A 14544-nucleotide genomic window follows, 5' to 3' on the forward strand; every position below is an offset into this window, starting at 1 on the left:
AGTTGGGTCCATTTCAATGTAAGGAAAGATGGCAGTACATGAAGCACTTCAAAGTTTTCACAAATTAAGGCCAGAAGGATCCATTATGATCACCAGTCGGACCTCCTGCAAAGCACAGAGTATAGAAATTCACCTGGTAAGGATTCCATCAAGCCTAACAACTTACAGTTGAACTAGAGTGCATCTTCTAGAAAGACACCAATCTTGAATAGGTCCTCTTTTAAAATCGGTAAGGACAGATTTCAGGAATCGTATAGAACCTGTAGACTGAACGTGACCCTTTATGCTGAAGTTAATCTGCCACATGTTGGAGATTGAAACAACTGTCTGTATTTATCTTAACCAGCAGGACTACTGTTTACTAGATCCATCCATAAAAGGGAAAGAAAAGCACAGCAAGCATTGGTATCTCAATTGAATATCTAGATCCACAATGGTCAGGTGGGTTAAAAAAAAGTTTGCAAGGGGGCCAAGATACGGAAGTGGCTTTCCCAAATCAAGAAATAATATAAAGCTCCACTTTCCACCCTATGTGACTTTTGTCATTATCATCTTTCCTGATTCCTACAAAGCAAACCTAATTAGGGAGCTCTCTCATTAGTCTTCCAGAAAAATTAGCACAGCTTATGCTAATTACTCCTGTAAAATTTAATAAACTCGTTGAAATGGGAATAGTCTAATGAGGTTTTATTTATTGAACTAAGATAACTGTAAGGAAAAAGGTTAGGACACAGGGATATCTAGTGTGGTAATAAAACTACAATTTATTCAATTTCTGCACAGGAATTTTATTGCAAATATTTTAAATTCAAATATGAGTTACAATTTGAATGTTAAATCAATCTAGAATTTAATATAATACCAGCAAGTGCTACATTTTCACTTTATCTAGGATTACTATGCAGCCTATTGCTTCACTTGTAACAGGAATCATTGTGCATTTGTGTTGTGACAGTAATACCCTTTTACAGTTCGTTCTTGGTGACAGAGCTTCATTTAGATACATGTAAAACTGGGTTCGTGATCAAGTATACAGGCAATTCTAAAAAGATAATTCCACATACATTGTGTTTTTTCCATGAGCTTCCTTGAGATGACTGGTCTCTAACAATAATAGATTTATACCTCTCTTCAGAGAAGAGAGGGACACTAAATTTCTCTAGGTCACTTTTATAATAGACTAAAATATAAAGTAATTTTCTAGACTGTTCTCACATGCACCTACTGAAATTTTTAACCACACTTTTAAGTAAATAAACAGGTACAATCCATATTTCCTAAATATCTAGTAAAAAAAATCTAACTTTTAAGTTGATTGTACAAGTTAACTTTGTAGCCACAAAAACTGCTCTATCTGTATCCCACAAATGGCTTTCTTGAATAACCAATCAAAAAGACAGTCAGGGGGAAGAATAGGGCAGCATTTTTCATATAAGTATGGTTGTCTTAAAAAACGGTAAGAGTTTAAGTGGTGATTCTGTGTTAAAGTCAGATTAAATTCAAAGATTAGGCTTTATCAGACTGCAAGGCATGTGGGAGTGCTTTAGCCCAAACGTCAAATGAATTCTGCAAGCTCACATGCAAATAAAAATAGCTAAATATGGTTTTACATATCAATTGACACAATAGCTTAAGATTTTATGCATGCAGAAGTGACAACAAGCACAACTAAACACATGTTCTGACTTGTGCAGACATTTTTTTACAACAATTGTTAAAGTACTCCTCTTAAGATATAGCAGCTCCATATAGAGGTCTTTATACTTTTCAAACCAAAAGGAAAAAAAATGAATAGGATAAATGTCACAAGAAACATCACTAAAGCCACTAACTGTATAAAGCACATACTTATTTGGCCTAAATTGTCTGAGCTAGCCACGGCCAAGAAAAGGTTTTAAGTACCCTACTGGGACAGATGCAAAGCGGCAACAATAGAAGCCACACTAATGCAATCCAGGTAACACAATCCTGGTTCAAAAACACAGGGAAGGCTAATTACAGCACTGCTGAGTCAAATTTCTTATCCCACTGCAACCCACAGGAACAGGTCAAAATCAAATGTTATTCAAACCACACTCGTATCAACCTTCTGTATCAAAGTCACAATTTAAAACCAAGTGAAGAACTTAAAAGCTTAACCCATTCACAAGCAAAAGGGGGTTCAGTGCGGGTGGCAAGGTAAGATTTATATTATAATCTAAACAGTATTCAACTTGTTTTTTAAACCTGGTGTTCAAAATTGCAAGCTTTGTATCAGTTTAAGTAAATACTGCTAATTTGATCACTACTAGGAAGTTAAATCCACTTTTTCATATAATTGGTTTGTTGTTTTTTTTCCCTTAAAGCTGCTGAAAATCTGTAGGGTCACAGTTTAAATGAGTTGCAACTAACAGCTCTGCATATTGGATCGTTAAACAAAATATTTCTGTAAACCAGCTATTAACATCTTAACATTTCTTTTTTCAGTACAATGAGAAATGCATGTGAATTTTGTAGCTTTCGTGTAGCTCAAAATGCCACTTTAACACCCTATTTTATACTATTCAACTCTGCAGCCTACTTAGAGAGATCTCTACAGAGATGTGGTTTTATATGTGTTCTTTTACTTCCCCTGGTGTCACCTAATTCTAATATCAGGTGAACGGCTGCATAGTTAAAATATATATGTTCTGAGATTAAAACGATCTCAGGATTAGATATTGTAACAAACCAAAACGTTTTCTCTAAGCTGCCAAAGCATGTGCTTGCTTAACAAACTCAAACAAGACATAAACCTGAAAGCCTGCCTAAGCACAATGCCAAGTGGTGCCTCTCTGCTATGTTCTCTTTTATATAATTCTGTTTTGATGTGGTGCTGAACAGATCTGACTCTACCTTTTTTCATAAAAACGGACACTCCAGCACAGAAGGTATTTTGAACGTAATGTAGCGAACATTAACTCAGACAATAAGACAAAGAAGAACTATACTCTATACTCTGCCTTTCCTGTGCATAGGTTAGTTTCCCTTCAGGGTCCCTGTATTCACTGATTACTGCCTGGCATTGCTTTCCCTGTTTGATGACAGACAGTTTCAGTCCTTCGTGGCCATTTAACTCTCGCAGAGTAATGCCACCTAATAAACTGTTTATCATATATGTTTCCGTACAATGAATTTCAATAATTAAAATATAAAAATGACTATTTGGCTACAACTTTGCATAATTTGCAAACAGACTGCAAATTGCTCAGAACAACTAAAACAGATTTATCGTTCTACAGTGATTTACTTGGTCATGTCAGATTAGTAATATGGATCTGTTTAAAAACACAATAATTAAGACAGGCAAAATGAATTAATCAACTGACAATATAGTCAAAATAGCACTCCAACCAAAGAAAATAACTGGAGAAAATCTTAGTTTGCAGATTTTTTTTAAACTGTTCTTATGCATAAATAAAAACCTTAAAATGTAGATGGATTGCATCCAACAGAACTACTGGAGCTAAAAGTGATAATGATTCAAACATTTTTCAAATTAAAGTTAAATATTTATAAGCACCCAACCACATTCCATAAATCACAAACTATTATTTTATTCCTGAAGCTTCCCTGGCACAGCATGTGAATTGAGCCACAGAAAGTCAGCAAGAAAAATATCCCCTTTATGAACATGAATCAGATACGAAAACTAGAGCATTCCAAAGAGCAGGTCTCACAGTTACATTCCATATGGCCCTTCCATGGGAATCACAATTGCACAGCGCAACGAATTCGGTATCAACAACAAAATTTCATCCACAGATACACATAGCCCCTTTCCCATTAGCAACACCGTGCAGGTGTTTCATTATAATGAGGAATAAAATAAAATTGAAGGAAACAATAGCGGTCCTTACCTGTCAATTATCACTGGATCTGATGGAGTCTCATTTCTGTTGCCACAGCTTTTCTTGTCACAACACCGGCTACAGAGCAAAAGTGAGAGGATTTAGTGCAACCATTACACTGTAAAATCATCATTACGAACACAGGAGGTTCAAATTGCAAGCTAGAGTTACCATTCTGTCCCTGTCTGGAAATCAGTCGAATTTAGTGGGTCACATATGGGTTAATTACTATGTTTAACTTCTTGCACAGCTGGTTAGTAACGGCAAACATAAAGAGAAAGGGGTTTCACCCGCTTTCACGAACAATAGTTCATGGATCACTTCAAATGGGGAGTGTGGTCTATCCCTTTTCATGGGGCCAATACACACACATCAAGACCAATAACAAGAGCGGGCTATTTTTCCAGTGCACATAATTTTAACATCTGGGTTGGTGCTCATATTATACTACTGGTTTCCAGGGGAAGTAGACATTCCCAGCACAATATTTTCCCCTTTTAAAATACTGTTGTTAGCAGAGAAGCTAAAACAGAAACGCCATTGGCTACTGCTTTTTATGCTTGAGTGTATCTGTTTCTCTAAGTTTTCTGAGAATTTTAATGATTGCTAATAGTACTATGGGAAGCACAGTGCTGCTGGCTGGTGCCCTGTATTAGGTCAGATACAAAGCAGGCATGTGAAACGTAAGCTCCCTCTACCAAAGAATTGCTCCATTGCTGACCTTGAGACTTGGATTCTTTTGAACTAAGATGGCTCATTGTTTCCGAAGAGAGTTAAGTTGTTGTTTGTGATGGTTTCTTGTCAGGGCTTATTGTCTATTAAGAGCCTGACTCATTAAAATATCACACATGATCTCTCACACAATATATACCCATTTCTGCTTAGGGCAGAAAATTCTCCAGGACGTAACTAGTTAGAGATGGATCTGGACTTTCCTGGGAACCAAACCTCAAAGCCCTGACTCTCATGAGCAGTCCCATGTAACCAATCAGGTTCTTACCCACTTCCTTCATCTCCCTAGTGGCAGAACATAAATATCCACCCACCAAGGATTCCCCCTTACAACTCCACCCCCATGACTCCCCTTAGTAAGGGAGTAAAAGAAGTAAACAACACAGCCCCAGGCCATAGGGGAACTTTGTCTCTGTACAACCAGGACGCCAGTGCAACCCAGGCCTGGCCTGCCCCGCATTCCTCACCCCCGACGCAAATCCCTACCATCACCTCAGCAGTGCCTGGGCTGACAATGCCACTGCGATGACTATGCTTCCCTGTCACGCCACGGGGTGGAGATCTGTTCATGGAGGAACCTGTCTGTGTGTGGATCTAGGGCTGGGGTCCCCTATATTCAGGGCCGGCCCTAGCGCGGTGCAAGGCCCGGGGCAGAAGTGACGATTCCATCACTTCTGGGACCGACCATGCCAGCCCCTGGGGACCCCCCAAAGCACAGGGCCTGAAGCAGTCGCTCCAATTCGTCGTACCCTAGTGATGGCTCTGCCTATATTACCCCTAGTTTCCACCTTCGCCAGAGAGGATGGCCCCTCCGTATTTGGCAGACTTACTGACTGTGGGGTGACCATATGTCCTGATTTTATAGGGACAGCCCTGATATTCAGGGCTTTGTCTTATCTAGGCGCCGATAACCCCCCCTGACCCCGTCCTGATTTTTCACACTTGCTACCTGGTCACCCTAACTGACTGGGACTGACAAGCCTCACCATATACAACAAACCTTTCTGTAAATGCCAATTTTCAATTTCAACATTCAGGATTAGGGTTCTGGTAGGAATTACAGCTCCTCTTACTTCATCTAAGAGGGACTATTTTGTTCCTGCGGAATGTGGAAGAACACCAGCGCAGGAAGCAGTCATTAGAAATGCCACACTATATAAATAGCTCTGCTGGGAGTATGACAAAGGTTCTCTTATGCGGCTGAACAATAGAGCGAATAATGTACAGTAACCCACCAAGACTAGCAATACAGCCACTAGCCACACTAAAAATAACAAAAAAAAAAAATGGCTTTACAAACCCAGCCTGTTGAAATGTGGTTTCCAACAGGAAAAAAAAAGTTTCAAAGAGGAAAAAAATACATAATGCTTTTCACTGTCAAAGTTTCAAGGCAACTATTCAGGACTGAAGCGTTTCACAGGTAATGCCTGTGCAGGATGTCCAATTCTGTGCAAGTCACATTGTTTAGGACAGCCCCAAAAGCTGTTTCATTTTACAGTACAACCCCATAACTGATTCACCAACAAAATTAAAAGCCTCGACACACAAAATAGATCAGAATTTAGGAACGAATAAAATAAGCTCATAGGTCATGGGGACTTTTTTTTCCCCTTTTTTGTTTATAAAAGGGAATTTAGCTAGAATATGTGGGATGGCAAAATTTACCCAAAAACAAAGTAATAAAAACCACTAATATTTTTAAATGATTACATTTTAATTAGAAGCCTAGTTCGTGCAAGTTAAGACACACCGTTCTTGTGACTAACGCAAACCAGGGCCGTTTAGAAGAACCTTATCCCGTGAGTAGCCCCACCGAGGCCAAAAGGATTATTCCTAGAGCAAGCCGGCACTGAATGTGAGGGTACCAAAACCTGGCGCATGGGGCCAGAATCTGCCACTCTTACTTATGCTGTTCAAGGCCCCAACCCTGCCAGTGCCCACATGTTACCCAATAGTGGGGTCTGTTCTCATGGAACAAGTTCCTGGATCAGGGCCAAACACCTCACTCTAGTGTTGGGACACGCCCCTTGAAGGGGCCCCTTGTAAAGAACAACCCAAGGTGGGCGAAGATGCATAAATGAAGATGGGGAGGATTAACTCATACTAAGGCTAAAGGGGGAATGGATTGGTTTTGTTTCCTTGCAGGGAAGCTCCCCTTGAAAGGTCTGGGGAACACTGCCTTGCTGTTGAGTGGCCACTGAATAGGATTTCCTGGGCAGTAAGGTACCAGTAAACAGGAGTAAGGGTGGACGAATGCAGCCCTTGTGTATTATGTGAAGGGGAAAAATAATGGCTCTGTGTCCTTTTCCTTGCAGCTTAGTGAAATACAAGGAAGGGCCAAAATGTTGGGTTTTAAGTAGTTTTTTTCCCTACTTGTTTTTTATATTAGAAATTCAAGCATTGTCTATCCCGGTTTTTCTATGGACAACTGGAGAATTAAGACATCACAGAAAGCCTCAATTTGAAACCTCATAAACTGACATGAGAAGTGATTTTTTTATTCAGTCTGATTCAAACGCTCTGGGTTTTGTTAATAGCTAATTAACACTTGGGATGACAGCTGTCTGTGCTAAATATCCACCTCCCTCATCCCTTCAGCTGAGAACCGAGAAAGAGAAGAGTATTGGGAGCTGAGTCCTCCAAGAAATCCTCTGGTTAAAACAGGGAAGGTGAGACTTGACATTCTTGATGCTTCTAAAGTTAAAAAGTACAAAAGGGTTGTTCTTGTTTTTAAAAAAGAAAAGAAAAACTTTTCTTTATAATCATAATGAATGCGGGGAAAGGGCACAATCCCAATTTTTTCCTCCCTTGTGGGTCACTTTTAAAACACGCTTTTCTTATGAAGAACCAAGAAGAAACATTGTGCACGGAGGTTCAACTCTCCCCCCCGCTGACCTCTCGAGGAGGTCCATATGGGACACTGGCCAGGCAGCTTGCACGATGCGTCACAGTAGTGCTGGCATACCTGGGCCCGTGTAAACTCAACACCGTGCAAGAACACCAGTGCCCGTTCTGAAGTGGTACCCAGAGTCTGATGGTTGCATCTCTCTCTGATTTAACATGCATTAAAAAAGAAGCCCCTAAGAGGCTCCCAACCAAATCTGACCTGAATACACGAAAAAGGGAGTGTGCTAATGTACCCTTCTCATCTAGCTCGTCCTGCTCCTTTTGCTTTCTCTTCCTTTTCTATATCAGACAGATGCTGCTCTCTTCACGTCCAGATCAGCCCTCCTGCTTCCCATCCACCAAGTACCATTTCTCCCCTCCTTATAGCCTCCTTCCTCCAGCAATCCTTCCTGCCTTCTTCACACCAACCACCTATATGCTCCCTCCCTTGAGCTGTTGGCCAACATCATCGATGAAGTTCACCTTGTCTAGGGCCAGGCCGTGACTGGCCATCGTGCGGTTGGAAGGGGACGGGAGCATCATACAGGGAGCCTCCTCCCCTTGCACACGCCTTGGAAGGGCCTCTTGGCATCACAGTCCCTGCACTTGGGAGCACAAGGGCTAGTCCCTCTATGGTTCCTAGGGGCCGCCCATGTCCCTAAAGGGGATGGGGAGAAGGCAGGGTCTTGGCCTCCTTCCCCACTCTGCACCTGCCCATGGAAAGGGCTGGGGGGTGGGGGAAGGGAACAGCAGGCTACACTGTTAGGATGGGTGCTTCCTGCACTACCCTTGCATGCAGAAGAGCTCCCAAAGCACAATCCTGCTCATTGGCTCTTCTGGAGTCAGGTGGGCGTCTCCACGTCACCCCCCGTGCAATCCAGCCCTTAGATTTAGCACTAGGGAGCCCTGAACACGGCGTATCCCTTGTGTGCAAACCGCTGCGTACATGGACTGCACTAGAACAATGGGTTTTTATTGATGATAATAATTAACAACAGTAGAGCAGGCCGATGTTCTCTAGTGAGCCCAGTACAGCCAAATCACAACCACCGCTTTAGCCAGAGTGAACTGCCTCATTCACGGCACAGGATGGATTTCCTTTCCTTTTTTTTTTTTTTTTTTTTAAACAAAGTTTAAAAATTTAAAAACAAAAATGTCTCACGTGAAACCCTGACATGGGTCATCAGCAGGGTGAGGATCCTTAGATCCACAACACAGTCCACCACCCCTTGAGCTAACAGAAAAACTAGTAGCAGTAGAAGGCTGTTATCTTCAGATTAGACTTGCCACTAGAGGGAGATGGAGACAGACACTTTGGCAGTGGGATTCACAGCAATACAACGTTGAGACTCAGGAATAATGGATTCGATTCCAGGTTCTGGCGAGGTGGGGGGGTGGGTTTTCTACTGAGAGCACAGGACAGACACTCCCCCTTCTCTCAGTCCTGGAACTCAGTACCATGGATGCCCCTGGCAGCTAGGAGGAGCAACTGCAGGCCAAGTCCCACTCAACCCATGCATTGTCACGCAGAAGCACGCTCAGTTGTTTTGGAGCAGCGTCCCCAAACCTGTCCATGCCCCTCACCCCTCCCGGAGCTGGGGCCAGGAATGGGGCTGCAGCTCAGGGATGGGGGACGCAGACAGAGGCAAGGGGGCAGAGGCTTGGGCCACACCTGGAGGTGGGTCTGGGCCGGGGCCGCGACCGCGGATGGGAGCAGAGCTGCAGCCAGGCTATGGTGGGGGAGCTGTGAGGGGCTGAAGCATGCTCAGTGCAGATGGCATCTTCCGAGATTTAGATGCCAAACTTCAACAAGTCTCTACTGAGCATGTGCAAACTGCATTTTTTCAAGAGGCTGATAACTTAGCCAAATATGGGTGGATTTTCATGGGGATGGCATAAGGCAGCTGTCTGACATCAAGGCAACCGTGCTGCCTAATTTCAAGTCCCTGCTCCACGGCATGGAGATGGTAGAGTTTCTCAGCACAACAGTTGTAATTTTTTTAACATGGACAAAACAACATATTTTCCCTAACTTCATTCTTGGAAATGGCAGAGCCATATTAGCTTAAACCAGGGGTCGGCAACGTTCGGCACGCGGCTCGCCAGGGTAAGCACCCTGGCGGGCCGGGCCAGTTTATTTACCTGCTGACGCGGCAGGTTCGGCCGATCGCGGCTCCCACTGGCCACGGTTCGCCGTCCCGGGCCAATGGGGGCGGCGGGAAGCCGCGGCCAGCACATCCCTTGGCCCGCGCCGCTTCCCACCGCCCCCATTGGCCCGGGACGGCGAACCGCGGCCAGTGGGGGCCGCGATCGGCTGAACCTGCCATGTGAGCAGGTAAATAAACCAGCCTGGCCCGCCAGGGTGCTTACCTTGGTGAGCCGTGTGCCGAACGTTGCCGATCCCTGGCTTAAACTTTCCCAAAAATACAGCCTTAGCCATTCACCATGCATAGGGAATTTCAGCCTGAACGGTAATCAACTTTACCAAAGTTATAAGCAACTGAAAACAGGGTTTTACAAAGGAAAGTTTCAGGCAATTCTAACTATCGGCGTCCCTACCTGCGCTGCCTATAACAATAATAAATTCCATTGAGTCCAGGAATTCTTCTCAACCATTAACATGTCAGCCAAAAGAACAGCCTTATTTTGTAATCTGCAAAGAACAATGAAATCCCTACAGATAAACAAACACCTGAAATGTAACTCACTCACTTTTTTCTACAATAGTCAAGGGTCTCTCCTGTACATTTGAATTCTTGGTCTTATCCACCCCATAGCTTTAGTACACTATAAATAAACAGCTTTTGTCACATAAATGCAAAGTTTTATTGTGCAGTTAGTCTTGATAGAAAGCACTGCAGAAAGTTGTTTAGGAATTAAATATCTAAAACAAGCTATTTTAAAATACAGAGCCCTCACTATTTCATGTCTGAAATGAAGAAATTTCATCTTAGGGAGAGCAAGCTGTCTTTCACACCATATGGCTAATGGTAGTGCATAGCAATTAGGTGGGCTGATTAATGGGGAACAGACTCTAATTTTATGCTTATAATTGAGGCTGCATTTGCACCCCTGGTGCAAATTCAGCACATCCCAACTTCCACTTACAACAGGCAAGAAATCAAGAGAAATAGAATGGTGTGGAGAGAGATGGTTTTTTTCCTGGAGTCCCCTAAAGAGCATCAGATTTGCAATTTAAAGGAGTGTTAGCAACACAATAGATGACAGATTTGTGTAATAGGGTCAAGCAGCCTGGTAAACAAACAGCACCCCTTACAAATCTATAGGAAAATCGTAATCTCTAACATTTGCAGTATGAAATTTGAATTTGGTTTTTCCCTATCAGACATGCAACATTTGCCTGCAATGGTCTGAGAATTTTATTTCTACCCCATACTTTGTGTTTTTGATAAAACACAGAAAGCAACTGGGGTAAAGGAAGACAATCATAATAAAGAGCTTGAGCCAAGGAATTTTAGGAACTAGCATAAACTGCATTCATAGAAGGGAAGACTGCATTTGAATGTCATATTTTTCAGCATTCCAATAATAGAATACATTTTATCTTGGTCAAAATATATTGACATGAGTGTAAATCTTAGATGTCGATAGGTGTTGGTCCATTGGCTGAAATCTAGCCGTGTGTATATTCTCCAATTTTTAAAAAAAGTACATATAGGAAAATTAATGCATCAAAGTCTCTATAATTCCTACTCTTTCAAAGCGAGACAAGGTGGGTGAGGGAGTATCTTTTACTGGAACAACTTCTGTGGGGGAAAGAGACAAGCTTTCGCACTACATAGAGCTCTTGGGGTCTTTCAAAGAGCATTGAGTGAGATTTCTGCTGGCACTGGCTCTGCAGAAAATGAAGCCACACTCTACCTGGTGTAGAATGGGGATTTGCTTCTGCTCCAGTGGAAGTTAAGGGGAGTCATGCTATTGTCTTCAATAGCAGCACGGTCAGGTCCTCGACGTAGAATGATTATTATTTGTATTGTGGTACCACCCAGAGGCCCTAATCAGGTGTACACACAGACATAGAGGCAGACAACCCCTGGCCAAAGAGCCTGGAATTTAAGAACTAATCAGCCCATTATCCAGTAACAGCAGCAAATGTGGGCACTGTCCCTCCAAACCCTTCAGCGGGTGTTTCATTTCAGTCAAGTGACCAGTGCCATTGTTGTTCTAGGATTATTTATGTGCGAAAAGGGACGCTTGTGCAGCTCAGGGGCCTTATTCAGTATGTACAGTTCATTGTTGGGTCTCCAGACAGCAAGCAGTGCAAACAGGGCCCACGTATTGTAGGGTGGATCCCTGAGCTACTGACGTGACTCTGCTTCCATCGGTGAACAGAGAAGGAGCTGGGACTCCATAGTAAAGCAAAATCACCTCTTGCAGACCTCCGTTTGCCTAATCATTCCATGCTGCAACGGAGTACCTAAACGTACTTGGAAAACGTGCATTTTAGCAAAAAATGAGCTGCAAGTTAAAGGGCCAAATCCTACTAAAAGGGCTGCAGGTCCCAGCCAAAGACTGGCTATGCAAAGGGCCTAATCCACTTACCCCATGTGCCAGGTGGTACTGCCAGGGGCAGAACACTGCGTCTCGAGAGAGCTGGGGTTGAGGATGAAGCCAGTGACTCAGCAACAGTGCAGATCAATGGGCCAAACCCACCCAAGAGGCAGGCTCTGGTGGATGAGAATCCGCCTGGAGACTTTGCCCAGGCACTCACCAATCCACAGGGAAAGTCGGGGCAAAGCTCATTCACTCAGGAGCAGGCATCAGGATTTGGGCCAAACTGCTACTGTTTAGTAAATATTTTTAAAGGCCACCATGCATGCAAGTACTAAGCATGCGTTTTTCACCCATTCAAATGACTGCTCCTAACTCATGCCAAGATTCCCTGTGTCCCACTGGAGAATTCATTCTTTTCGGCATTGCTACTGTCTACTGGGTAACTCCTGCACTCTTCAAGCAGGCAAAACACCAGCTAACTTCCCTGGGATTGCAGAGTCAGGGTCATGAGCGTGCTCTAAGGACTCTGTGGAAAGATCTCCTTAGCAATAAGACAGAGAAAACAGGAGTTAAGCATTCTTACCAGCTAGAAAAGAGACAGGGGTAGGCACCAGTTTTAAAATGGCCACCTTAGGGAGAGTAGCTGCTTGGCTCTGCCAAATTTAAAGGGCCAGCCCCAGAAAGGCATGCTGGGGGGGAAACTTCCTATAAAAGAGAGCAGACCTGCACTGGGGTAAGTTAGGAGATCACCAAGAAAACTCCCCCGTGTTTTGATGTTGCTAGTTGAACAGGGGGCTAACCAACTCTGTAACCCATACTGACAAGAGAAGCCCCAGTAAAGACAAACTGCAAGGAAGGTTTGCGTTAAGTGGAAGAAGAGAGAGCTATAAATTTCAAGTCTGAACCCGGCTGAATTAAAGCCACCTGGTTTGTCATTTTATTAGCACAGCTATGGTTGTGAGGGTAGATAATTACAGATAGCAAGATTGCAGTTTATTTTATTATTTTTGGTGAGGAAACATATTCTGGGCCCATTAATGCTAAGGTGTCTAAATGCAAACCAGTAGCCGACTGCTAAGGACAAACCTTTATAAATAATTGAAAACTGGTATGATGACTGAGACTTTGCTGCTAATTACATGAGCAGAACTCTGTTATTTTGGGATTGTTTAATGCAAGAAAGATACATTTAAGTCCTAAAATAGCTCGAGGTCCAACCTAGATTTTGAGAGACAAATTCATCTTCTCCTTGCTAATTAACTGGAAACAGGGTCTTTCTTACCTGCACATTATTTCATGTGTGAGAAGAACTCTGCACATTTCTGGGTTCTTGTCTTGGCCTTCGTACACTATCGCCTAGAAACAAAATACATTTTTAGCTTCACGCCAAACTGAGTTTGGAGAAAATAAAATGCATCACAATAACTGAATGCTTAACTATTGTTGCGGGCTGGATGGCATGCTTAAACAGACTGCGTCACCGTAAAGACTGCTTTCAAGATTTGTAGTTGACTAGAGTTAGTTTCTTTCCTCTCCCATTTCAACCAATACATTATGCACATCTTCAGAGCAGTGTGTAGGACGGGCTTTTTTAGTAGTCAAGACAACCACAATTTTCCTTTCAATTCAGAATAAAATATAGACCTAATAGCATTAAAACCCAGAAGGGCTTAGCATACTTCGGGGCCTTTTTTTTTTTTTTTAATAAAAAAAACAGCTCATGTATTTTTAATTCCAAAAGCAAGTCTGTTGTACCGCCTGTGCACTTTCCTACTAGCTACCAGAAAAGTTAGGGTCTGATGGATTCTCCACTCCCACCCACAGTGCTCGGTTGATTTACAGTGGTATAAATGAGATGAGAATCAGGCGCTCTGAATGCAAAGACCACTGGGAAGTGGGTGAGAATAAAACAAACAGGGATGGATACATGATCTTAGCTGAGTTAGGAGGAAAATCCTTATTATTTGCAAAAAACACTGGGAATACTATACAGTCACATCAAAAATAGGGTCTGCCCCTGCAATATACACCCAAACGGCACTCGGTTAAAGGGTGTCTTGTAAATGGACTGGCATTACATGCCAGGCTAAGGGAATAAAGCTGCTCACAGCTGATTTAGAAAGTGTTCCTACCTGCTTAGCAGCGATAGGTATGCATAGAGCAGCAGCATAGCTGCATTTGCTGCGGGTAGCAAGAAAGGATGATCTATCGCTATTGTTTTGCCCTAGAAAACATTTAAACTAGGTCAGTCCCATACCACAATGTCACCCTGCCACAGTACAGCCCCGCACATTACCAGCAATGCCCCGGGCACCAGTCCCCTGGGAGGGGAGTCAACCAGAATGCACAGAGGTGCCGGGTTACGTTTTCAAAAGCACCCACGTCCCTTCTAATAGGATTTAGGCTCCTAAGTCACTTAGGCACTTTGGGAAATGTCACCAAGTCCCAACAACCCACCCCCAGGGTGTCTGCCCTTCCCCGGAGCCCAGAGAAGACGTACCAGGGCAGCTGCATGGGGCTAGGGTGACCAGATGTCTTGATT

At 43.1% G+C, this 14544-nt stretch overlaps 1 protein-coding gene across 12 annotated transcripts in view; it reads right to left on the bottom strand.

Moving 5' to 3' along the window:
- Positions 1 to 14544, bottom strand: part of EBF1 (EBF transcription factor 1) — a 319429-nt gene that overhangs the window by 291032 nt on the left and 13853 nt on the right. For all 12 annotated transcript variants that reach the window (XM_008170076.4, XM_065555157.1, XM_008170078.4 and 9 more), the window contains exons 5-6: positions 13285 to 13358; positions 3879 to 3947 (exon numbers count right to left, since the gene is read on the bottom strand). In XM_008170076.4, the coding sequence (XP_008168298.1) occupies positions 3879 to 3947; positions 13285 to 13358 (143 nt within the window). The remainder of the gene's footprint in view (positions 1 to 3878; positions 3948 to 13284; positions 13359 to 14544) is intronic.

This window comes from Chrysemys picta, chromosome 8, assembly GCF_011386835.1.
Source record: "Chrysemys picta bellii isolate R12L10 chromosome 8, ASM1138683v2, whole genome shotgun sequence".
Lineage (NCBI taxonomy): Eukaryota > Metazoa > Chordata > Testudines > Emydidae > Chrysemys > Chrysemys picta.